The 27,398-nt window shown below is 43.3% G+C and overlaps 1 protein-coding gene across 2 annotated transcripts in view; it reads right to left on the bottom strand.

Annotated features, from left to right (window-relative positions):
* Positions 1 to 6,625: 6,625 nt before the first annotated feature.
* PRKAR1B (protein kinase cAMP-dependent type I regulatory subunit beta) overlaps positions 6,626 to 27,398 on the bottom strand; it is a 96,730-nt gene continuing 75,957 nt past the window's right edge. For both annotated transcript variants that reach the window (XM_054080713.1, XM_054080712.1), the window contains exons 10-11: positions 9,478 to 9,559; positions 6,626 to 9,045 (exon numbers count right to left, since the gene is read on the bottom strand). In XM_054080713.1, the coding sequence (XP_053936688.1) occupies positions 8,873 to 9,045; positions 9,478 to 9,559 (255 nt within the window). In that variant the 3' untranslated portion in view covers positions 6,626 to 8,872. The remainder of the gene's footprint in view (positions 9,046 to 9,477; positions 9,560 to 27,398) is intronic.

Below are 27,398 nucleotides of genomic sequence, written 5' to 3'. Positions count from 1 at the left end.
TCCACATGGCTGGAGATAAGAGTGAACACCCTGGATCTTCAGATGAACTGCTTCATTGCAAAGGCTGCCTCGTCTCTTAGCAGCCACCTGAGCTGCAGGGAGGGCCAGGGTTACTCACACTGACCACCCGAGGAGGGTGACACCTCAGGGTACAAAACCTCTATCAAATGCCCTTTGCCTGCAAACTGTGCACAGTTTTTTTTTCTGCAGCTAAAGAACCGACTGTGAGAAACAGTGAAGTGTCAGCTACTAAGTCAGAGCTTATAGGGAAGGTTTTATTCTCATGCTATGATAATCCAAGGCATTTTTGTTCTGTACCCGTTTTATTCTTAGTTTCCTTCATCTGTCAGTAATAATGTATTCAGTTTCTGTTTGTGTACAAGCTCTGTTATTGTACAGCTGATGGGCCCTAAATTCAGGCTTTGCTGAAGGTATATTTCTTTCAAAAGGTTTTACGTTACTAAAGGTAGCAAGTCACAAAATAAAACCATTGTTGTAAATATCATTTGAAGTTAATCTTCACATAATCCACAGTAAATATTTATATGCAATACAAAACTGGCTGCATTTGTTTACAGTTTGAAATTGTTGGAGAGAGGATTCCGCATAGATTAGTCAGCTAATCTGCTGTAATCTGCTTAAAAAGCAACCAAAATGGGTTTTCTTTCACTGAATCGTGTTAGCCCTACGTGCGCAGTGACTTCAGAATGGATTCAAGCACAAAAGCATTTACCTTGTGGGCGCTCAGAGCATTGCTCACGTTGCCAGAGAGCCATAACTTTCCTCTTCTGCCTTAAAGAACAGGACAGCTGCAGTGACTGAATTCAAGATGAGATGGATGTCAGGCTCTTCTATCCCATTTCCTCGCTGCAGTGTTTGAACTACGTTGCCTGGGGATAAACTGATCTTTGATGAGGCACCTGCGAGGTGTTTGCACAAAAGTTGTCCTTTCTGAACTTATTCCATTTTATTTCACTCCCTCCTAAGGAGGATCTACATGAGGTGCCTCTATGCAAGGGGGCTCCTGAGTTAATAAGGAAAACATCCTGCCAGTTTTCTTGGTGCTTCTAAATTTTAGGAGGGATGGGGTATTATACCATATTTTCTACTCACAACTCAGCTTTGCTCACAAGGAAATTGCAGTTTAAGGTGGAAAAAGATTTTACATACTCACCTTACTCCATGGAAAGTCTCTGGCTGATCTGGGCTCCCATGGGACCTGTGTGTCTCCTCTTGCAGGAGCTGCGAGGCTCAGGCTTGGATCTTTAATAGCCCAAGAATTTAAAGGCAAAGCATGGGCAGCAGACTCGGAGATCCTCTACCCAACCAAGCAATGAGCTTGGCTGCAAAGTCTGTATCGCACACGGTGTGACAGTGTCAATGGTGATGAAATCCTCTTGCGTGGCTGTACACTGACATTCAGAAGTCGTGGAAGGCAGAGGGGTCCCTCTTGAGCCCCTACGCACAGCGTGGAGAAGCTCACGCAGAAGTTGGCCGGTCTGAGACAACGTCCCGGCTGCAGCACGGCGCAGCCCTCTGCACCCTGTCCCGCCAGGCTGTAGGCACGGGCCGGGCAGGGAGCAGCCCCGCTGGGGCAGAAACGGGCTGAAACTATCCTCCTTGGGGCTGTCGGGGCACTTTATTTCCCATTTACCCACTACACCTGCGATCAACCAGGTGGCCATCAGCAGAGGCCACGGCCACGGAGGATGGGGTTGCCCACATCTCCCAACTCCTCGCTGCTTTCAGTCCCTGCCTTTGTACACCCTGCGCCAGGCAGGCTGGGCACCGTCTGTCTCAGAGCAGTAGCTGCAGCCCAGCTATGCTCCAGGGGGCTGAGACCAAGAACCTCCCCAGAGAACCTCAGGGAAGGAAAAACACTTCTCTCGCCTCATCTTGTAAACAGAAGCACCGGCAGGACTGCAGATCTCAGCCTCTGAAGGGATCCAACCCATCACCTGTGCTGCCCTCTGGCAAATGCGTCAGCTTGCGGTGTTGGGGCAATCACTTTCTTTTCCCTGTCACATATCGCCAGTGCCGGTAGATTATTTCAGTGTAGGTCCCTCTGAATAAAACATTCATCCTCAGTCCTTCCCCCACCCCATCCTCACCAAGGCCTTCATTAGTTGAATACAGTGGCTCAGCTCCAGCGCGCACAGCTGCCGTCACTGCTGCAATTCTTTTGCCTTGAGAAAAAGCATATACAATTTAATATGCTCCTGGCACAACAGCTTTTCTGTAGCAGAGGAGGCGGGTTTGTTTATGGCTATTTTGATAGGGCAGCTTTCATCCGGACACAGGTTCTGCTGCATCTCCCGGCTTGCACAAGGGCGCCTTTGTTGGGCTGGTTCTCGTGTTCCTCGGGAACCTCCGGCCATTTCGGTACCTTCTCCTGCCCCCTGCAAATCCAAGTTTTAAAAAGCCCTCCTTGGCTAATCCAGTATTTCTGTACAAGCTAAATCCCAGGCTAAGAGCCAGAAATGCAAGGCAACAGGAGAGGGTGTGATGCTTTACTGGATATGTGTCAAGGATATGAACCATCCTGCCATCTCATGGGAATTTGGCCCATGGTAGCATGTGCTGGATGCAGCTAAGCATCCACGTCAGTGGGAAGAGAGCTGCCGGTGGCTGTTAGCAGTGACTTACAGGCTTGCCAGGCTTGGGAGCAGCTCTATTGCTTTCCCAGATACCTTTGGCGTTGCCAAGACCTGCAAGAACCATGCGCGGGGGCATGACTCCTTCCTCCCAACTGCAAGACCAAGACCAGGGCTTTTCCATCTCTGCAGGAGCTGGCGCTAAGAGATACAGATTCTCCTCCAGCAGCGATTCCCGCAGTCATTGTTACGCAAGTTAAACTGTGAACACATCTCTCCCTGCTTGGCGTTTGTGTCATACATTCAGCTCCCTGGGCAGGGTGGGGTGTGGAGCAGATGTACCCCTGGGCTGCAAAGTCGCAATCAAATAACCCGGAGTCTGCAAACGCAGCCAACTACTTCTACCTGGCAAATTGCTTGGATGAGAAGGAGAAATAATCTCCCGTATTTTTCAGCTGCTGAGACTGTTCCCTCTTGCTGCTGGAAATAAACGGTGGGAGGGTTTAGCCAGCACTAATTCATTGCCATGTTCAATCTGAAGCTTCTGCGACTTTGTGCTTGGCCCACAAATAAAACTGAGAAAATGAAACCAGTTAGAAATACGACTAATCATCCGATCATCGTAAACGCATGGTAATGAAACAGAGTCACTGTAGCGCATATAAATTCCACACATGTGGAGGAATGCAAAGCAGCTATTGTACCCCCAGTTTGCAGATCCATTTCACTATTTTCCCACTTTATCTGGAAAATACATACTGCATGGTACTGTACGTCGTATTTCACGGCTATGCACCATGATGTCTTCTAATGGAACAATCGCCATGCTTGTAGTCTAAGGGCAATACAAAAGTGCTTTCAAATAATAACAATACATTTTCTGTATAAAGAGGATAGGGAGTAGCCGCTTCCCAGAAAGGCTTGATTTCCCTAGAGCCAGCAGTATGAACATCCAGAGCGCCAGGAACAGCAGGCAGGGTGAGAAAATCCCTACCTCATCATCAGTCTATACGTCCTGTCTCCAAGTGCCAGTTCTTGCAAAGAGCAGAGGCTGTTAGCACCCACCAAGGGTAAAGGGAATGCACCCAGTGAGTCCCGGCAGCGCGAGGCTCGATTTATCCCACCAGGGCTTGGGCGAGGGGCATTTTTTTTGACAATGATTCTTTTGGCTTTGAATCGAAGCTGTGAAAAGGAGCAGCGTTCTCACAGCCCAGCTACCAGGGATCACGCAGCAGCGTAGCATCTGCAACTTCATTCAGCACTGCTGGCCCACGCAGCAACATGGCACGCTGCTGTTCCATGTTTGGAGACGGTTTATACTGGAATAGGAGCAGTCTTCTTGGTAAAATGATTATTTTTTTCCTCCATGAGAGCTCATGACTTTTTTAAAGAGAACTCTGCATCCTTAATATTGCCTAAGCCCAAGGAGATAGGACATGTTGCAGCTTGTCTGGGCAGTGGAGACTCTGCAATACTTTTGCTGAGAGTGACTTGAAAACAAGAATTAAACCACGGCTGAGGAGGGGCTGGAGCACTCAGAGGTGAGAATTTACCTATGCACTTCTGAGATAGAAGTCAGAGTATGCCCAAGGAGATGCTCATACTTTGCTTTCCTTTCCCAGGCTGAGCGAAGCCTCTTTTCTAAAAGCTGAATCCGGATTTTTAGACGTCAGAAGAGTCACTCTGATATTGAAGCCTGATCAAACACAAAAAACATCCTCAGTCTTTGCAAAAATACCAGATGGCTGCAGGTGCCAGCCCCTTTGGCCAGGCAGCTTTTCCAGAGAAAAGGCCAGCTTGTTGTGCTAGTGCTGCATCCCAGACAAAACTCTGCTGAGCAGAAAAGAGCCATGAATAAACCCTTGGAGGAGGAGGAGCATTGAAGCCAATGCTTTCCCGTAACATCAGATTTTCAAGGCTACGCAAATGCTCATATCCAAATATGCTCTTCTGCAGAGGGAAGTGGGACCGACTGAAGTGACTCTGGCTGTAGAAATGAGATTCTGAGCAGTCATGTGCATTTGAAGAAGGAGCAAATGAGCTCCAGTCAGAGTTGCCAAATCATTAGGAACAAATTAAAAAAACATGCCTGGGAATGTAAGAATAGATAATTCAGTCTCTAAATGGCAAGCTGCTCTTTGAAATATCCAAGTGTGAGAGTTTAAACAAGCCAGCGCTCATTGCATCAATAGCGCAACAAAAAATTGTCTTCCTGCAGTTGCAGAGAGCGTGAATTCGCGTGGCACTGCGGTGAACAGCAGGCAGGAAGAGCTCAGGCTCTCTTTAGGGAGAGCATCACGCTTTTGCCTCTGCTCAAGACCTTATTCTCTCTCTTGCTACACAGAAATGTGTGCAAAGAACAAATACGATCTTGCCCATAAATAGGTCAGTGAAAGGATGCATGCGCTGTTTCAAACTTCAAACCTGAATGCGACGCACACACCTCGTGCGACCTTCACAACCCAAGAAATGTCACGCTTTGCGCAGTGACTCCGCTTCTGAAGACCACTCACTGCAAGAAAAACAAACCAGTGGCCCACAACCAGACTCGTGTGCGCTGGGATTACCTGGCTCGCTGCCACGGCTCTTGTTTTCTACCAGCACCAGAACAGGTAACACGGTGGCAGATTGTGCTTGCTTGGCAACCAGGGATTCATGGGGTTGATATAACTCCAGAACTTCAGGCTCCCACGGCCACAGAGCAGTGGGAATGCTTAAGGGAGTTTACAGTAATCTGATACACACGCTGAAGCCTGGTCAGCCACATGGGCCTCGTAAAAATCTGGAGGTACAATTAGTTTCTATTAAAAAAAAAAAAGATTTTTCTTTTGTCTTGGGAGTCCTGAAATGGCTGTGACACAATTAAAACCAACCAAAAAAAGAAGGGACAATGAGGAGTGGTGAGATGCTCTTTTCTGGGGAGCGTGGGCTGGTAATGTCCTTCTGGAAGAACCTCAGAGAGAGCGGTCACTTTTGATTACTACATAATGTGAGTAATTCTCTGGAAAGACAAGTCCTTCCCGCCTGAATCATAGCAAAAGGGGGGAAAATAACACATGGCAAAAGTGGAAAGCTGCACAACCCTTGGATGCTGGGAGCCACCCAAGATTCCTCGGGGGGGGGCACATGGATTGAGTCTGCTTGCCCTGCACCCTGCTCTGAGGCAACAGCTCTGGCACGGGGCCCAAGCTCAGACCACAACGTACCTGCCTACGTGGCCAGCCAGAGCTCTGGCGGGTACGGTAGAGAGCACGGCACTAAAAACATGCCAGACGCCTCTTCCTCACCCAGAAGCCATGCCCTCCGCTCCTTCAACCCATGCATTCACCCTGATGCACAGATTACAGGTAGTTTCTTAAGAGGTTCTCTGTCTTCTCTGAGAAGTTTGTCCTCAGCGTAGTTCTTGGCCGGCCCCCGGATGAACACGAGCCATGGCAGTGGCACAGCGCACCTCCGGTGCCAGAAATGGCTTTGTGCTTCGGTCCCAGGGCAGCTGCACATGGCCAGGAGTTGAGAGGAATGACTGGAAGAGATCCCCAGTGTGGTTAGGGCTCTGTCTATGATACTGAGGGAAAAAGGAGCAACATTAGTATTGGAGAAAGAGTGAGCCTGTTCTTCCCAAGTCTTCCCGCTGGCTGCACAGGCAGTCCTGCGGGTTTCAAAGCTCTCCGCAGGGTCCCTACCACCAGCTCACGTAACTTCGTGATCCAGATGTGCTTAAACACCTCACTAAACTGGCATCTAAACTACAACGTGAACATCTGAGAGACACCTTCAGCCCCTACTTCTTTACAAAGACATATGTGGTCACATTTAAATGGAATAATTTTTTTCTTCACGCTAATCTTCCAGAAAACCAGCTTGGTTTCCATTACTATATATAGCACTGGGACTCTTGCTCTATTTTTTGTCCCTTCGCATCTGATTATTTTCAGTAGTGTTCATGCTTTTTATGATATGCAGATTTGAACTAGAACATGACTTCTATTCATACAGAGTTCCATTATTAATAAACCCACAATGGCCGCATATAATGTAGAAGAATTTTATTCATACCGTCATCCTGTCCCATCATCCACTGCAAATATTACAATTATCCTTAAAATGTCATAGAATATAATTTTGTTCCACTTAAAGCATAGGAATCCTGGTGTTAAATGGTTACACTTCTCTTGAGATTGCTTATAACAGAATCATAATTCAGATGCACTTTCCATGAGCTGTAAAGGTTTAAAGTAAAGAATCTCTGTGTGTGTGCTTGAGTAAGTTCTAAACAGTGAGGCTAATACTTGGTGTTTAACAAGAAATGTGTCTTGCGTCTTAGGCGAAACACTCACAATTTGTTACCAATAGAACAGAAATGCAATAGGTAAAGAACACACGTGAGTGACTGGTAACCTTTAAAAAGATTTCTTTTAAAAATCACACAAGAGAATACAAAAACAGTGAAGCAAATCAAAAGTTCTGCAAATTCATATCCATTTATCTATATTTATAACGGGGTCTGCCTATAGAAATGTATAGGATAAAAATGGCAAGGTTGAAAAACGTGAATGGTCATCATAACACGTGCAAGAAGCATAATGTAATCATAATAAATAGTAGCAACAAATACACACTGACAGGACCACTGAAAACCTGCTGAAATAAATTAAGCACCTTGAAGTGATGAGAGGAGTCTGAGGTCCAGAAGCAGTCGGCTCTATAAAAACTACTGTGGGCAGCTACTGGGATATTGGGCCCTCTTGGTGGGAGTCGATAGGAAAGTCCCCATTTAGTTTTTGTTAATTCCAAAGACGAAAGCACATTGCATGTCAGTAGGAATAATTTTAGCCACGTTCTACACTAACGCCTCTAGTTTCAAAAGGGAGATTGCTGCCTTATTTCATTGCATAACCTTTGGCATGTAAAAGGTACATAAAGTTCCTCTTTCCTCAGAAGAATGTTATCATGAAGAAGAAATGGAGTTTTCCCACAACTGAAAAGTGGGCAGTGCTATTTAGGGTAGCTGGGATGCAGACCTTTGCTGCTGTTAGCAAAGACAAGTTTTCCTTCCTTATCCTTCAAAGGAAAAGCTTCCCAAAGAAGAATCTAAAGGATCCCATCCTTAAGGGCTGCACAGCAGAGTAAGGTCTGAATCTGCAGAAAGCTGCATTCAAGAGGAGACCCGTGTCTAGGCAGGGCAGCAACAGCAGCCATCGAATCTGCACACACCCGAAGGAATCTGGGCTCTAGGAGCTTCTTGCAAGATCCTGGTGCTTCTTCGTTAAGCAACACGGCTTTCAGAGAAGAGGCAGCATTTTGCAGCATGTATTTGGTTTTCAGAAAACCCTAAAAATCCCAAAATTTAGTCATATGCTAAAAGAAAGGCATTTGAATTTAATTAAGTGGACCTTCTCAAAAACAAACTGCTTTTGTTACCACTGATGTGCAGCCGGCACCGTCTTTTCAGCATCTCATATAATATTCAGAGACGTCGCCGAGAACACTCTACTGCAGATAAACATCTCTCAAAGCTTAATGCAGCAGAGAAGTTCCCATTGGAGTTTTAAGGGATCTAACCCACCCGCAATTAAAGAAAGCTGAGGACAAATAACTCAGGTCCTAAAGGCTCCATGTGAATCTTACAAAACATTGTCCCTTGACCTCTTCACCCAGAGGACTGGAGCAGGCTGTTTGGCTTAGCGTATCCTACAAAGCAGACCCGAAAGGGCTTGTGACACGGAAGAATATGGCCCCTATATCTAAGCCACAAACAAAATGACTGAAAAGCTCTACTTTTCCCTGGCTTGCTGGAATGATCAAAACCTTCCTCCAATTGCACGACTGCCACTCACCCCATGGGATTTCAGAAATCTCCAGTCCGCAACCAGTGAAAAGTCTTTCAAAAGTGACAGGCAGAGGGACATCACTTGATCAAAGTAGCTTGGCAAGAAGTAAATAAGACCAACTTTAAAGATAATGAAGGAAATAGAAATTCATACGTCATTTTAAATAGTTAAAAACACAGTTTTAAGCTATATGACCCAACAATAGGTAAAAATCTTGCCTGCAAGCCAAGGGCCTAATCTTCCCCCAAGCTAGTCTTATCCAAACTGTTGTCTTCCTACTTACACGATGCATGAGATTTGAACTGACATCCAGTACGTGACATAAACAGAAAAAAAACACACATAAAATGCACACCTTTCATTCTCTTCTTCATAAAGCTAGGGAGCTGCACAGAGCAAATTTAAGTGCACAAGGTCACACAAAGGCAGCTTTCCAGAAGGAATCATTTAGACGGTGAGCGAAATGAAACTGTTGTATCTCTGAATGTTTCTCTTGAGGATTTCGGAGCAAGGACCGAGCACTCGTTCGAAGCGGGGCCGATCCAACTTTATGCACTTCAAGGGTCCACGTGCCACCACCGTGGCAGCTCGGGGCCGATTGAGCAGTAACGCTATTTCACCTGGAAACAGGGATAAATACACTGTCACATACCCTGCACCTCTTTTTCAGAGGGTGCATATTCCAGCCACTATCCAGCTGATTTGGTTGTAGAACATCTCCCTTTATGTATATCTTGATAGACACTTTACATAATTCTGTTGACAGTACAAATGCATTACACATGCATAATGCATGCGTGTAAAATGCCTTTGAAAACAAATGCTTTCAGACTGTTTTGCTGATTCTGGATCTGTCTCTTGTCAGCTACACTGGTGTAAACCAAGGAATGGTTTCGGCTTCACTGAAATCTCTCAGTGTCACTGAAAGCAGCAGCTGACCTACACATAACCCCTCACTTGCAGGAGAGTAGAACGCTAATTAAGACAATAACTACTTGATACAAGTCCATGTGCCTGGCTTGCTGAACCCTCCTTCAGCTGAATTTTCTTACCAAAATAATCTGATGGACCAAGTCTTCCAACTTCGACGTACTCCTCATTGTCAGACCTGCGCTGCAGGACAGAAGCCGTTCCCTGGGAAGAGAAGCACAGGAATTCAGTTAGCTTTGCTTAAACCTGCTTTGAAAAGTATCAGGTCCTGAGTGTTTCCTTTTGCATGTCACACTCCCTTCATCGTGCTGGGGGAGAGATGACATTATATGTGAACGAAAGGAATTAAAGAACTAGAAACATCCATCAGTATAGCAGACAATTTCTCTCTCACCAATTGTGAGACTCAGCTCACAGGGAAAAGAGGAGGAACGGGGCAGAATTCAGTAAATCCTAATGAACTAATGCAGATCACGCTGTGCAAATGTATGCTTCGATAGAATTCATAAATATGTTCTGGGTGAATGCAGAACCTTGCAAGAGATGCAGAGAAGGTTTACAGCACAATGAATAAAAAGTCAAATTTCCCAGTCACAGTCTTGGGACGTGTTTTTCTCATACATCAACTAGAGCTTATTCCTCACCTGATCGTTCCCTGGAACTACTGCCGAAATAGTTGGCAAAAGGAGTTTTTAATACTTGTTGCAACAAAGGGGGATTTTGTTTTTCGTGGCTTTGCCCGCTTGTGGCCTGTAGTGATCTGGACACCTGTGAGTCAGTCCCTGAGGAGATGGAATGTGTCTTGTCTCCACTATCTTTAATTACTGCTGTACTTGACACGTACTAATACATGTCAAAAGTCAGTTACAGTCTATTCAAACCTTCAAAGAGGTTTTACATGCAGAAATATTCTAACCTGGAGGAAATCTTAAATTATTGTGGCATAAAGCTTTTGCAAAGGAATAAAGAAGGTAGCTGCATTTCTGGGAAAAAAAAATACAGTAACACGAAATCATCTTCTGAATCCAAATGAAAAGCACAGAGAAAGGAAAAATGTTAACATATTTTTAATTTAACTGAAATTAAAAATAGGTTTAAAAGCCAAGATTTTTAAATAGACTGGAGATCCACTTTTTGACAGTGCAGTTGGAGAGCATCGCCGTTTCAATGTTTTTTTAAGTTTTTTAGCTTGGAAAGTAATACAGGCGGGTTGATCCTGCCCCAACCAGGACAGGGAAGAGGAAGAGACACAGTAATGTGGACTGCGCTTGGAAGATTGATGCCAGCTACTGGAAAATACCACAGCCCTCACTCTGCAGTTCAACACCCAAGCCTTGCACTGTTTTGCTCGCCGGCGCTGTTGGTGCCCATAACTCGCTGCTCGACCGCCCCGGCTCGGAGCATCAACCTCTCTGCCGTGCAAACTCACTGGCTGCAAACATCCTGCCGCTTCCTTGCACCACAAGAAACTTGTGTTCCTCAGGATACAGTGTGGGGCTTGAGGAGACACTGAGCACCGTGATACTGGCTTCTACCCAGCTAGAGCCGCTCAGCACCCTGCAGAACCGGCCCTTCATCTTTGCACTGTGTTTAAATACACGTTATAGTATCCCAAACATTGTCACTGAATTGCAAATCTGAACAGCAATGTAAGGTTGCTTCAGGTCTGGCTTTCATTCTTCTGGGACCTGAGGAGCCCAGGAATAAGTAAGAGTGGTAGAACATCCATTATTATACAGCAAACGATCATAATTTGCTTTCTTCTGAACGACCCCTAATAAGCTGCTGTAATAACACTGTATTGCATCATGTCCTATTTCATAATAGGGTTATTTTTAATAACTTTACAAATCTCTGGGCCGCTTTCTCAGTTAACTTCTAACGTAGCCTTTATGTGCTCTGTAAAAATAGATGTAAAACTTATTTCTGCTTATGCCAGGAACCTGAAACAAAAACTGAATAATGTGCAAGGGTTGTTTAACACACGCTAAGCATCTGATGTTTTTTATACAGACGTGGATGTTGATTTGACACATTAGAAGTTATAATTTCTCATGTTGCCCATTTGCTGTAACCCTTCTTTAGTATAAATCCCTAGATATCAGACTGTCAATGTTACATTGGTCACAATAATTTACTGTTCCGCCCCATCACACCACACCAGTATTACAAAAATAAGGAAGAAACACTGGGGCTCCAAATTCAAGACCATTTGAAAACAATCAAAACTCTTCTCAGCTTCAATGCTTGAGCTCTTAATATGCCAGGCAGCTGACGGCAGAAGATACAGAGCTTTACACAATCTGCAAGATTTTCAAAAATAAGCTAAATATATAGGGGAAGTTTGGATTTTGGTCTTTTATGGGGTTTGCTTGGGTCTTTATCTACCATTAAAATATGCCATGCACATAAAACTGTCCACAGCCAGTGTAAGGCTGTCCATAGAAGTAACTGAAAGAATTGGATGTAAGAAAATGATTTGGTGCCTGTCAAGTTTCCAGCAAAAATTCCTTATCCTTGATATAACTAAATTGTTCCGCCAAAGCTGCCGTTTTCCAAGATTTTCCAGTAAATCTGCAAGGGCATGAAAATGCAAAGACAGTGTAATGAGTTTTGTTATTCACACTTACTGCAAGTTTTCAGAACAAACACGCATTCACAAGCAGCGTTCTCGGAAATACTCCATATGGGGAATAATCTGTATATCGACCTCTCTCTTGCCAAACTTCAGATCAGGTGCAGCTCACTAAATTGATGCTGTTCTTATTGCCTGTGCAGCATAGATGGATTCAGCTTCAGAATCCCTTCCAGCCCCTGTCCTCCTCTCCGTCCTCATCTGGAGCCTGGCAAAAACCTAACCCCTTGACCCAAATAGTTGTCTGCAATCCATCTCTCCCGTCTCTTTCCCAAAACTGTTTTATTACAGATGTTTTATTACATAAAACAAAACAAACCAAAAAAACTCCCCAAAGTAATCGTATTGACTGCCCAGGTCAAAGGAAGAAAGGACTCAGTTCCCCACTGCCCACCTGGGGCGTGTGACTGTAAAGGTTATCACGGTATCAGCCACATCGCTTTCATCTCCCCAAGCATCAGTTTTATTGTGGCTAATATTTTTTGACAGGGTCTCTATGATATAGGACTCAAATAAGTCAGTGCTCTGAAGCAATTTCTTCCACTGTTCCACTACAGTCGGCCTTTTTAATCCAAGAAACACCATGATATCTGTTGGAGGAGGACAGATGTGTCTGGCCTCCACAATAAACACTTGGCTTGGCAGGATAAAGCAATGCATATTCCAGATACATATTTTTCCACTCTTGTTTTAACAGTCGCATAGGCTTTTCCCGTTGAGAAAGGGTCTATCGCGGAGCAAAAGAAGTTTCCTGAAACCCTGACAACGCGCACCCAGATGTAAGAACTGATTACGCAGCTTGGCCTCTCGTTGCACCAGTCACCAGCTCCACAAGTGCATCCTGGAGCATTGTCAGAGTGACCTTCACGGGAAGACTGTCCATACCATGAAACAAAGAAGATGTATTTATAATTATCTATCTGTATCACCTTCACTTTGCATGTCTTATCTCTGGAATCAACTCTATTCTGACCGTATGTATTAGAGGAAGAATCCAATTGTAGGTGCCCTGTGTAACCATGGCAAGAATAATACAGAAATAAAATAATACAGAATAAAATAAAATAATACAGAATAAAATAAAATAACACAGAACAAAATACTACAGAAACAATCCTTTATTACTCGCACACTTAACGAAGTTGTCTTACTAAATTAATTCAGTGCTGACCCCTACCCTTGCTCCCATCACAGGTTTTATGGCTGTATTTAATTTTATTTTACTTGTCAAATCTTTCTGGCGCAGTTTTTGAGCTTTGTCTTTCTCGTGCTTTAGCAAACCCTACCTCCCGTAAATGATACGACTGAATAAATCTCCTGAGCCCTGTCCCAGAAGGTACGGGCATTATCTAGCAAGGATTCGAGGGGCTTATCACTCTTACTCCCTAAAGCATTTGGTCCTGGTGGGAAAGATTTCCCCTTAAATGGCACACAAAACTTGGCAAGACCAGTCTCTGAAATCAACTGCACAATCCTAGATTTGCAGGATCAGGCTGTTTAATGCTGCTCAATTTAAAATGCTGCCTCGTACACTGATAGCCGTTTCAGCCTCCTACACCACCAAGCGAAACCTACGGAGCAGAGGCTCAGAGACTGTCAAGACGTTTGACAGCATTTAATAAATTAGCACTTTGTGATAATGTTAAACTGAAGGCAGACAGGCATGTCTTCCTGCTAGCAGACACTTGGGAGTGAAATTATGATCTTTGGTGGATCCAGGAATATTCTTTCAGTCACTGGGGAGTGCCTGTATTCCCAGGAACCGACATCATTAACCTTCTCTCCTCTCCTCCAAGTAAACAGAGGCATCTCATTGCAAAAACAACAAGAGTAGCAGTTCCAAAAGCAGTGTGCCATCACCACCTCTCTGCCGTCCTCACCCCACGCACCTCCTCAGTCCCTCTGTTACTGCTCTGTCGTGGGGCTGAGAGTATTTATTTGACTCTTCCAAATGCATCAGCAGTTTGTTTTGTAAAAATTTATGGCTTAGCACCATAATTAAAGAAATAAAAAATAAATTAAGGCTTATAATCCAAGAGCGCCCATCCTCTCCAATGTAATGTGATTTTGATAGATATTTCTCTTGTAAACTGTCAGATCACAGGGATGAGTCAGACATCCTAGAGCGCGAAGACAGTGACCCATCTGGATCAACACTGAATTCCCAGGACTTTATCCTGCATGTGCTTATAGGCACTACTGGCTTCAGGAGCACTGTTTTTATATTTAAGTATGAATCTTATAGCCAGCGGTTTGCCTAAGCAGCCTGGCTACAAAAGGCAAGTGTGTATGGTGCTAAAAACTGAAATCCTGTATTTTTTCCTCTATTCCAGCTCAGTAGGGGCAGTGGGTGGGAAGGGAAATTCAGCAGTGTTTTAAAAAACTCTTTGCTTTAAAAGTCAATCTTGATGATGTTTTGGTCTTGCTGGTCTAACCTCCTATTTTAAAGATATAGCAATCAGTAAAAAGTATTGTGAGGCTCCATCTGTAACAAAGGACGTATTTAACAGTATTGAAGAATATTTATTCTACCTCGAGTGTATGCAACACTGAATTCATTTTTTTATTTCATACTTTTTTTGCTTACTGCTTTCTAAAGAAGAGCATGGAAGATTTTTTTTTTTCCGATGTGCCCTCAAAACGTTATATTTTTATCCTAGTTTTGAGCTTAGAAAGTTTTTCTAGCCTATTTGTTTTCCTCATCCACTAGAAAAAAAGCAGTGCAGTCTATAGAATTAGATACAAAGAAGGTCAGGCTGATCCATCTGCTACTGCTATGAACTCATTCAATTGCTACTATGAACACACCTTTGCTCTTTCTCACTTTGTTAATCTGTAATCACTCTGTAATTCACACATTCAAAAGGTAAGTTTCCCCTCACTCCACAGTTACACAAACTCTTATTATATGTTGTTATTAAATCTGTGCAAAGTTACTACAAAAGATGAAGGAAGAAGCTGTGAAGTGGTATAAAATGTTCCTGTTCACGTGGCGAAACAGACAGGACTGGATGTAAAGACTCCTATTGGTTTTATTGGAAGCTATAGCAGATCTGAAATGAATTAAAAGATCTTTCACACAGTATGATTCCGGGAGCATTTTATTTAATTTCAGGCAAGATGAGGTTTGTGGAAGTAATATCTTTTATTAGACCAACAAGTATAGCTAGAAAAAGGAAAAGAGCTTTTGGGCACACATGCCTTTCTTCAAGTTGCCTATTTCTCCAGATATATACTATAATAAAAACAATTTACCCATCTACAAACACGCTTTGGGCAATATTACACTATAATAGCTACAACCAGAATCATAGAATCATAGAATCATAGAATAGTTTGGGTTGGAAGGGACCTTAAAGATCATCCCGTTCCAACCCCTCTGCCATGGGCAGGGACATCTCACTGGCTCAGGCTGCTCAAGGCCCATCCAACCTGACTTTGAACACCTCCACGGATGGGGCAGCCACAGCTTCCCCTGGCACAGGTTGCCAAGGGAAGCTGTGGCTGCCCCATCCCTGGAGGTGTTCAAGGCCAGGTTGGATGGGCCTTGGGCAGCCTGATTTATTTGCAACAATAATAAGTTGCACCTCATTTAATCATATTTGCCTGTTCATGCATATGATTAAATCATTTATAGAGCATCTCCAATTCATTAACTTACATTAAGGGCAGTCAAAAGCTACAGCTCCCGATGCTACAAAACTCGGGGAAATGGTGATGGTCTGGTGAATCTACTAAGAGCTCTCAGCTAATGTTTCACCTTCCACTTTAAAATAAAGGCCATTTAAATCAGTTTGGTTGTCTGACATGAAACCTCAAGTTTGTCCAGTTTGGCAAACTTCACTTTTATGACTATTATCTATGATGCGCCTGTTGTAATGACAGTGAGTAGAGGCTACAAGGACACAGCCCACGTCTGCACCGACTGAAAAACTGGGGGTTGATTGTTTGCTTATCTCTGGCAAGGGAGTTGTTGTCTGCATCCATTAGGGTTCACTACAGATCTCAGTGTGAGACAATGCCCAAGCTCATGAGTTACTGAGAGCTTTTAAAAACAAGCATACAACATTTAACATTTTGAGCTTTTCAAATTTGGTCGTGACTCTGGAAACGTTGTGCGCTGCTGATTTCAGTGGATTTTCAGAAAGCCAACAACCTGGAGTACCATTAGGCTTAATAATGAAAGGTCAAATGAGCTCAAAAGGCCACATTTGAGTAAGGATGCGCGTACCATGATACCTATATAACCTCTTTGAGAGACAGCAGTGCTGCAAAAGGTGCTGTTACACTGCAACAACTGCAGTGTCAATGTATGATTATCAGTATGTTGTCCTTAATGCATCGTATTCTTATTGGCTGTAATTCTCAACAACTCTAATGCACACTGCAATGTAGCAAAAAATGGAAAACAAACATCACTACCCTGCTGGCTAGACATTAGCTCTACAGCCACGCTTGGTATCAACCTGCAGTTCACCCTACGTACCACCTACATCACACCTGCAGTTCACCCTACGTACCACCTACATCACACCTGCATGAGACTACTATATATATGTTTAAACTTCCACCCCTTCTGCTACTTAGGCACATCTATATCAGTTTAGGAATAAAATCCAGACCCTAGAGAGAGGAACAGAACTGTCTAGAGCAGTCACCAAAATAGGCACAAACATAAAGGTACTTTTAAAAAAGACAATCGATCAAACGTAAACCAAGTGTAGCTTAAAACAGCAGAAACAACGGAGCCACAGGGCATTTCCTAAGGATATACGAGAGGCCAGGGTTAAGGCCCAGACATGACTACACCCAGCCCATCATTAATCACCAGGAAACGCCTTTGCCTTGATCGTTCAGTATTTAAAACCATAGATGTTTGACATGGGAAGACCTTTTCAATCGTTTTGTTCATCCTCCTATTGCTGCATCTCTGACAATCTTCCCCTTCAGTGTTTCTTTGATGCAGTCTGCATTAAACCTGTGCTGCACTTATGTATTCTTCTCGAAGCAAAAGAAACGCTATTATTACGTGGAAGAGGACAAGATTCAGGCAGAGAGAGACCAACAGGCATAGTGAAAAGCCAATACTGAGGCAAAATAAAGTAGGTTTTGTGCAAAGAATAAAAAAATCCAATTTTTTTTTTCTGTCAAGCCTTTTCCACTGAAAGGCTTTCCAGAATCAAAACATTAAGTTTTATAGTCTTTTGACTTCAAAACATTGCTCTTGAGTCACAGCAGCAGAGCTAACATCAGGCTAGATCATGCAAGTGGTCCAACGGAGGCTTTGGGGGACTCTACTTCATTGACAGCCATCTTCATCCCCCATCATCAGAGGGACACCACAGCAGCCTCTGTGCTCCCCAGCTTCGGTGCCACGGTAATTCCATGCTTCTCTTCCACACCACCCATTGCCAACTGGGACTGGGAAGGCTGGGAGCGAGAGGATGGTGACACAGGGGTTCGGATACCAGCTCTGAGCCACGGGAGGAGCCCCTTGCCCGGGGTGTGATCCTCCTTGTCTGGCTGTCCTGGCTCCACGCCCAGCAAGCTGGGAGGCAGTTGCACCACAGCCCAGCCTTTGGGGTCCCTCTGCATTTTTAGCTTTGCTCTGTTCTAGGATTTTAGTTGCCCCTTTTATGACATATTCAGTCCACCTGTCACAGAGGTGACGAAAAGCAGATTTGCTCAGTAAAGGTGGGCTCAGATGCTGGGTTTTAATGAATCATCTCAGTGATACTTGGCCTTGACTAATCAGTAGCTTCTGTGGGAAAACAACTGAATTAATATTCATCTCAGTGCCAGATTTTAAAGACTGCCTGTGCCAAGCGATGTGGATTATTGGCAACGAGGCGCTGTTTTCCTCCCTCAGACATGTCAGCGTACAAAGCAATAAAAGTCACAAAGGAAAAAAAATGTTGCATTTTAGAGATTCTTTCTTTCTACAAAGCTAGCCATTATCTCAACTCTCTCTGAAGCCAGGAAACGTCCACTGAGTCAACATAAAAGTGACTCTATAATGGGTTATTCATCAACTGTTCATATTTGTGACTGACCTGTCAGGGCTCATCTCCTGGAAGCAGACAGTGCAGAGCGCTACCACCTACAGCAGGGCCAGGGTTGAATGTACGGGAGAGAAAACAAGAAAACACTGCTGAACCTCCCTCACCCTGCCCGCAAAATCCTTTCTGGTGAAAATCGTTTTTAGCTGTTAATGTTGTTTTACGGCCCAATTACTCCTACCACCATCTGCTTCTTTGTGAAAACATTCTGTAGATGCTGAAGTAACCAGACCAAGCAAAAGGCTGAGACACTCATCATCACTGAAGTCTCATAACTAATGCGGTGACCGGAGCTGAGCAAGCAGCTGCGGCCAGCTAGGGCAACAGCTTCTGAGCGAGAAATAAAACTTGGAGCAAACGGGAGGAAGGAGAAATGGGAGTTCATCATGAAGATCAGGAAAATCCTCCATGGGAAGCTCTCTTGAAGTCCTTTCAGTTGGTGAATCCCGTGTATTCAAAAAGGAACGAATTCTGAAACTCAGGAGAAAAGACCTTGTGCTCAAAGCTGCCTCTTCCTGAACCACGCTGCAGAAAGCCTTGCATGCTCCACAAAATCCACACTATCCAGCTACTGAATGAGCCCTCAGGGGCATATTCCTTCAGCAAATCTGCAGTCATCTGAATGGTATCTCTGCAGAGGAGAGAAAAAAGCCATCCCAGTAAGGGACAGCTTTAACACGATCCAAAGAAAGGGATGAAATCCAGCAGGGATTAGTAAATTCTCCATTCCTCTTCAATCAGGTTGGGTACCACTATATTTGAGGTCTTGTTTATATTGCAGTATTTTTGCTAAAGACAGAGAAGCACTCCTCAGGACAGAGCTCCTGAGACAGCAGATGCCTTCAATTTCAGTCTAGATTTAATATGCCTCGGGCTATAAAGTTCTTGGTCACGTTGACTAAGGGCTTTGAATCAGGGCTTGTGAGCTCGGTCTTCATTGCCAAAAGAGCTTATACGGATCCTGAGAACCTCCTGAAAACCTCGAGGGGTAAACAGAGACTGTGCTGCTCTCTTTACTCACACAGTATTTTGTTACCTGGGAACCTCTGCTGATTTTGCTGATTTCCATGGTAGGAGGATACCACCGGACAAGACTAAAGGAGAGGAGTCAAAGCATCATCCATACCTTAAAGTATGCATTAGCTAAATAAAAAGCCACAGGCTGTTTTGAACAGAGAAAAACTAGCGCTCTGATTGTTATGCAAATTCACATGGGGCATGTATATATTAAGAACGAAACTGCCAATTACCAACTTCGGGTTTTACTTCTCTACGCACCAAACGATCTCCCAGTTTTCCATGTATCCTATAGTGGTAAGAGGCCAGGGTGTGTCTGTATTTCCAGCAGAAACTTCAATTTTATGGGTTTACAAATCAGATGTTTTACATTACAGCTGAATGAGACTGAAGACTCCTACACAAGTTGTCATGTCAGAAGTGAACTGAGGAAACATTCATACACATTTTTTGCACTGGGTATGGCATGTGCAAAAGAGAGGTTATGAAAACTGCTTTGAAGCCTTTGAGAATAGTACGGCTACACTGCAACCTCCCAGTGGTTTTACTTGAAGACCTAAGCTTGCCAGCATCCCAGTGACACAGAGTAACACAACAAGTCCTGCATGTACTTCATGATGCTGGCATAAGCAATGTTCTCAGCTGCAATGTCCCGAAGACTACTAGCATATCAGCCCTCAGCTGCCGTTTTACCCTTTGGGACTGCTAATAGCATCATTTCTGGGACGGTTTTTATGGTACAGCTAAGAATCAGCAGTTCTAGGGCTGCTTTCCAAGAGAAGATAGATCCTTTGAACTATGTAGCCAAAGACACTGCAAATACTCCTTTAGTTAGTGAGTAATCTTGGGGTTTTCTTATTTGCCAACCTTGTATAAAGACTTTTATACAAAAACAAGGGAAGAAAAAAACAAATTTCAGTCAGCAATACGAAGTGCAAGTGACTTTCCACATAACCTGCAGTTAGGCAATAACAACCATCATTTTTGGGTGGTAAAATTTAAGATAAAGGCAAAAGGATGGCCAGTTGACATATTAGCCTGGGATTGTGTCCATAGCACTAATACTTCTGACACTAAGAGTTCTCTGCCTTAGACCTTCTGTGGGTGAAATGATGAAGATCCAGACTTTCAAGGTACCTAATTCCCATTGATTGTTATCAGCAGGAATGAAGAACTACCTTAATTTTTATGCCTGTGCTTCACACCACAACATGCAACGCAGAGGATGCTTCACCACCTCATCCCACAAGTGTAGTGAGGATAAACCCCACGAAGTTTATGAGATGTTCATGATGACAGATAAGTAGTTAAGATAAAATAAGCTGGTTAAAATGTTACCTATACTATATACCACAGCTATTAAGACTTTCAAAATTACTTGGTCATACTACATGGATATGCTAATTGAGAATTTTTTTCTATAACAAAATATTGGCTGCATACATTGCTTTTACTCTGTTTTCCTACCCCTCAGATGTCTTTTAAATAAAAGCTTCACTTTAATAATAAAAAAGCTAGATGATCTTCATGGTGTTGGAGAAGGATGATGCAACAGGACTTAATTCTGATTGTGGACTCAAGATTGAGTCATGACTGGCTTTGACAGTATTTTTTTAACTGTACATTTTTAAACTATTATACATTATTCTCCATTCTCTGGGTTCATAGCAACTCACAGAATTTACATACAGTTGTCCTGGTTTCTGCCACAAATGAGGAACAAAATCTGTGAAGTTCTAAAATAGACTAGAAATATTGGATAATCTGAAGTTTCACCAAATTGGTAAGAAAAAGCTCCACCGTACATGACTTCTGAGCTTTTGGATTTTGCACAATTTACCATAGGTGACTGCATTGTGGTGGTTATTAGTGGGGTAGTTAGTAGAAAGAGTTGGAAGGAAGGGCCAAAGGCTGCAGTCACTGACAGGTCCTCCATGTCTGGTGGGAGGAAGAAGGGGAGCTGCCTGTTGCTTCCTATGAAACACTGTCCCTCTCTGGCAGAGGATAGATAAGGATACGCTCCATGTATGTGGATATTGCATGTACACGCAGCCTGTTCCACTGCCCGCTGAAGTCGAAGTTGAACTGAGTTTAACAAGAGCTGGACTAAGCTATTGTTTTAGTTCCTTTGACTCAGAAAAATATGTCACCTCCATCCCTAGCCAGGATGGGACCCAATCACACACCTAACTTTCGATCTTTGACGTTAGCTGGCCATTAAAAGTGCCATCGTGAACACCGATGAACTTTGAAGCTGGGCCAATGGAAACGCAATTGCTTCAGCACAACCAGGTGATATCAAGAAAATCGAATCTACCTTTCCGGTACGAGCTCTACGGGAAACAATGTCTCTGCAGTTAAAAATAAGCTAAGCACAGAGCCTTCAGTAACTGCCGGCTCTATTTATTCGGTGTATTTTGTTTATTAGGTATATCAGGAGTTGCTGTAGACTGCCTTTGACAAACATTTTCAGTATCAACAAAATCTCGGTAACACTAAGAAGTTCAGATTGTAGCCTTTGAAACTCCTTTTCTAGACAACATTCATCTTCCTAATTAATAATTAATCACACTGTGTTTTTAAGGAGATTATCAGGTGTGATAGCAGAGTGTGCCTAAGGCAGTGACTTCATTAACCATACGGGAAAAGTTTACTTTGTAGTTCTCCTGCCTGTCGCAGGGGTAGGTGCCAAAGGGGTCTCTCTTAGGTTAGAAAGTGAAAAAGCAACAATTTAGAGCAGGAAACAATTGGGCTATTATCTTTCTTTTTTTTCTTTTCCTTCTCAAGGAGCTTTTAAACCATAAATCTTCAGATGCTTTTTGTGCAATTTAAAAGTCGAGTCGACTTCTCCTGTAAAAAGGCCCAATTCTGTGAAGAATGAAAAACCCCTTCCGAGTCAGACCGAGGACCTTCCTCTGTTGGTGCACGTTACCATGGCAGGAAGAGTTTACAAACACTGTTCCACCTAACAAGGCTTTGAACTGCATTTGTGCAGAGACACTCCATAGCGTGCCAAGAGTGTCAGTGAGTCTGGAAACACTGATTTCACCTACAGGACAGTATCTCAAGCACACTCTCAGCAAGAACTCACAACGGATCCTGCCCAGAATGGAACTAGTTTCTGGCCCTGACTTGAAATGTCAACAGCAGCATGAAAGATAGCAGCCCCCCCCGAGGACTACACGACTGCTTTCAATGTAATCAGCCAAGAATAGTGCTGCACAAATAATCATTACCAATTAATTACATTTATTTTTATCAATCAGGCAGCTCTATGCATTACTTTTGGAAGGTTTTCTGCACTATCGATGCATTTTTTCCTCTTAGTTGCCAGTTCTGCTATTCCCATTGCCTGGTTTCAGTACTAACAGGTATTTTACGCATTTTCCCATGAAGCTTTTGCTCAGACTCATGAAGCATCATTAGGATGATTCCCACTGACAGGGAATCAGGGAGGGTAACGTTCTGCCCACAGACTGGACTAACACAGGTAAGACTGAAAATCAGGGGCCCTGACTCTGCCTCCTCCCTAACCAGCAGGAAAATAACAAAATGCACAAATCCCCGATTTTTTTGAAGTGCTTTTCATAAAGGAGTTGCAGACAAGGGTGCAACAACCCCCAGTTACTTAGCACTAAATCAAATATACTCATTTTTAAAGCTAAACCAAAAAATCTAATGTGAAACTATTTGATATAATGGGTCAGTTTCTCCTCGAATTTTCTCTTGTGAATTATCTTTTATTTTTAGGCCTTTTATTTTTAGGCTGCTGCATGCTATTGCTGGGCAACTCGACCAACTATTAATTGGAAATGTTTTGCTTCTCATGCTGTTTTATTTCTTCGCTTTCTGCACCACTTAAACCAAACCATCCTCCCGAGAGATGACAGGGTACGGAGAGCACATTTAAAGGACAGTTACAAGCCGTTCTCCTCGGGCACAGTGTGGCACTATTATAAACCTTTTGCTGCTCACTCCTCCTACACCTGCATACGTTTGTGTCTGCGCATGCATTTTTCTTAAGCCATGTCAAACTTTATGGAGTATTAGGGCCATATGGCAGCAGTTCAGCAAGCTCTCAGGATGCAGCTGAGATTAAAAAGACTCCCTGAGCACAGTTGGTGGAGTCCTGTGACAATATCCATGTGCTGTATACAGTGCTTGGTCATGACAAGTAGATCCAAACGATCTGACATGGGCAGGGGTGGGAGCTGGAAAACCCAGCAGGGCACTTCGTGGCTGCAGGTCTGCGCAGTTTTGGCACCCAGGTTACGGACGTCGAGGTGCTGTGCCACTCAGCCAAGTTCAAAGCTGAACTTCAGAGAGTGGTACGTGATCATCACCGCTATTTTAAATACTATTGTCACTACCTTCCTCAGTAACCTAGACAACAGCAAAAACCTCATTTTTTTCCAGTTTCAGAGCACTACTACACCAGTTTGAACTACTGTTCAAGCTGAAATCAGTGGCAAAGCACGAGTCGGGAATAAAATCAGCCCCCGTTCAACTGACATTTCATTTAAAGGGACTTAACATTTGCTGGGATATTTAACTCTGCAAAGCTCACATGCCTTTGCAAGCTACCACTTTAAAACGCCAGCTAAAAATATTTGCGTTATCTGAAGTCAGATGAATAAATCCTCCCTACTGCTGGGTACACAGAGTGGCAGTGTATAATACAACTGCAAATTTATTTGTTAGAAACTGTACATCTGTTATGATTTACGCTTGCCAAAATATAATTCTTTATGGCAACAATTGTTTCATGGTGCTTAAAGTTTTTCACCTCTGTGCCAGGAATCTCATATGGGATAATTCCATGACCTTGGAATCCAGCAGATACATTCCACATCTGTCTGGTCTGGGAAAGCCTGAGTTTGTTGTGTGAAAACCAGAGTGGGAAAATAAAACCTGGAAATATCTGAAAATACAGAAACTGCAGAGCTGCTTCTTTTGTTCCTTTTTTTAATCGCCGGGTTCAAGTGTAATAAATCAATCCCACAGAAGCGGCTACTTTGTTTTTGTAAGCAGACATCCACTTCTGATCCTATCTTCAAATTAAGGAATATGGTATGAACATAACAATAACTCTATCTCTGGGAAAGAAATCACAGCCTTTAAATATTAAAACTAAATCCTGTTGAAGGCTGCTTGAGATTTAAATGGAATAGCACCCAAACAAGTGCAAGTAAACATCTTACTGGTGTCTGTGAAGATTTTAAGATGGCAGAAAAAGTGTCTCTCTCCTGGAATCTCAGGGTAATACTTTTCTCATTGAAGTTTTTAAGAAAAAATGAACCATAAAAAGCTTTCTGAACAGTGGCTGGAAAAGCCCTGGTTTCCTGTGACGCTTCCCTGTGCACATTTTCTGTTATTGTAATAATTTGGCTGAGCTCCTGCTGCAGCCCTGCTCTCCATGGGGCACTGCAGTATTTTCATGCATACAGCAAGTAACGTGCACCCTACTACAGTCTGGGCAACACCAGAGATAAGAAGGTGGACAGAAATCCACTAAAAAAAAAAACATTATATGAAAAAAAAAGGAGAAATATTGAATGTGCTTACCTAACAGAAGGGGGAGACTAAATATTCTTGTCCATACTAACCAGGATGATATTCCTGGTTTAAAGCAGCCATTGTTGTTCTCATCATCACCCAAGGGTCTCCCTTTCAAAAGGGTTTTTAACGGTTGCACTTCAGTCTGCAGATCCTGAAGGTGCCAATTCACTTACAGGCTAGGTCTTCCTGCAGAATGAATATACTTAAAAGCTGGTATCCCAAAGGACGTCGCAGAGGAAGGCAGTGTTGCAGGCTAACCAGAAATGAATGATCAATTTATAAAGTTCATACAAAACTGTGCTAACAATTTAAAATCCACGTGTGAGCCCTGCATGTCTTAGAGAAGCTTTCATGATAGGAGTCACAAGATCCCACTTGAAACCAGTATTTGTGATGCTGGTGCACCAAAGCTCTCAAAATTGGTAACTGATTTGACCAAGGCAAGCCATGAATGCCTGTGGTTTATAATAAATTAGTACCTTACCCCAAAACTGCATGGCAAAGCTTAGCTGGACAGAGTACTCCGAGTACGCTGCATTCTGGTGATGTATGAAAGGCTTTCTGTATACATAGCAGCCAACCAAATTGGCTGCATTTTGAGTGTTTTGGATTATAAGGCCACAAACATCAAAAAACATACAAAAGAAGCTAATGAGTTTTCAACAGATTGTGACAATAAACCTGCCAAAACTATTTTCAAGTGGTTTGTAGAATAACGCGTTCCTGGCAGCTCACATCAGCTCTCCTGCAGAAAAGTTTAACATCAAAGAAGTGAACTCCTGTGAAATCAGGTTTAAAATACAAAATATAAACTACGTGTGAGCGGGCACACATACTTCTGCAGCACAAGAAATAGCTGACACTGCAGATTCAATGCAGAAAAATATAGGCAATTTCCAAAGCGCTGAAGCATGTTAGATTTATAGTGGAAGGGTGAGGTGAGCAGATACTTTAGGATTATGCAGTATGCAGTGCTAATACTTTTCTACCTATTCAACTCTTAACAGCTGTTCCATGAAGAAGGGAAAAATAAAGGCCTTTGGTAATTCTTAAGCAAGCTGCCAATTTTCCACATGGGATTTGATGGCTAAGAAAATCAGGCTTTCCTAGTCTTGCACTGTTGCAAGGAGTAACAGCAAACTTAGTAACACTGGTACAAATAAAAATTCCATATTTCTGAAAAAATTATATTTCCTAAATTTTGCTTATCTTGTTAAGAAAAAAAAGATCCCTATCTAATATCTAGTCTCGTTTATTCTGACACTATTGCTTTCAAGGGGCACTACTCATTATATTCCAAGTTCCTTAAGTGTCTAACTGTGTGATACGTAGGTGCAGTCATTTGCACTGACAATTTTGTGACCATCAGAAGAGAAACTATGTTTATAAATCAAATACATATTTTCCAACACTCAAAGAGGAAAGAAGGATGGAATTTTAAGTGTCAGATACTGATTATGAAACATATTCTGGCTGCCTTGGATAGAGGCACCTGTCCAAAAATTCACAGATAAGGAGAAAGCAAAGAAAAACCTGTTGGCCTCTAAAGCATCTGGAATGGGCACTGCATAAATCCTTTATCACCTGAGCAGGGCAGGGTCTCTCTCCTCCTAAATCACAGAGTCATAGAATAGTTTGGGTTGGAAGGGACCTTAAAGCCCATCCAGTTCCACCCCCTGCCATGGGCAGGGACACCTCCCACTGGATCAGGGGCTCCAAGGCCCATCCAACCTGGCCTTGAACACCTCCAGGGATGAGGCAGCCACAACTTCCCTGGGCAACCTGGGCCAGGGCCTCACCACCCTCATGGTGAAGAAATTCCTCCTTATGTCCAGTCTAAATCTGCCCCCTCCAATTTATTGCCCCATGTCCTATCACTATAAGCCTTTGTGAACAGCCCCTCTCCAGCTTTCCTGTAGCCCCTTTCAGGTACTGGAAGGTCACTATTAGGTCACCTTGCAGTCTTCCCTTCTCCAGGCTGAACACCCCCAACTCTCTCAGTCTGTCCTCGTACAGGAGGTGCTCCAGCGCTCTGACTGTCTTTGTAGCCCTCACATCACAACACAACAGCCTGATGGAGCCACAGACGTATTCTGTGTACGCACAACTTCATCCCAAGGCATCACAATGATACCAGCTTCCTTACCTCCATCTGACCCTCCTCCTCCCACAGTGAGGAATTCAGATTACCTCCTAGCTCCTGTGCCACCGCTGCTGCGTTGCTGGCCACGTAATGTGTGGCCTGGGCACCTGAACTGTCACCATGCAGTCAGATGGTGGTCATTCCCAGTCCATATATTTGTGTATGAACACTCATAGCTGGTACTGAAAAGCTCCTACTTCAATACATATACGACGATACCCTAATGCTATCTTAGACTGAGCCTTTCTAATACCTTTTTATAACTTGTTATATCACGGCGCTGAGGTATTTGCATGAGATATCAAGGATCCAAATATTTATGTCAGAGAATGAGGAAAAACCTCGTCAGTATTTGTTTGCAGAAGTGAAGTTTCAGATAATCTTCCAAAAAGATGTCAGCATTTTTAGCTGCCTGACAGATCTGTCTGCCTGTGTGAGAGTAAACAAGAAAATGGCTCTGCCATTTGGACTGAGTTTAAGGCAAGACAAAGAACAAACTATCCATTTTCAGATCAGGTCTCCTGCTTCAGTTTACAGATGTTCATTTGTGATATCCCATGTAAGTCCCTTTGGGAACAATAATCAATGCACTGTGTGGCTGGCCAGCCTCGTTAAAGGCAATTAAAACAA

Source organism: Cuculus canorus, chromosome 15 (genome assembly GCF_017976375.1).
Source record: "Cuculus canorus isolate bCucCan1 chromosome 15, bCucCan1.pri, whole genome shotgun sequence".
Lineage (NCBI taxonomy): Eukaryota > Metazoa > Chordata > Aves > Cuculiformes > Cuculidae > Cuculus > Cuculus canorus.
Note: the sequence above shows the minus strand (reverse complement) of the source record. Positions and strands in the feature narration are given on the sequence as shown.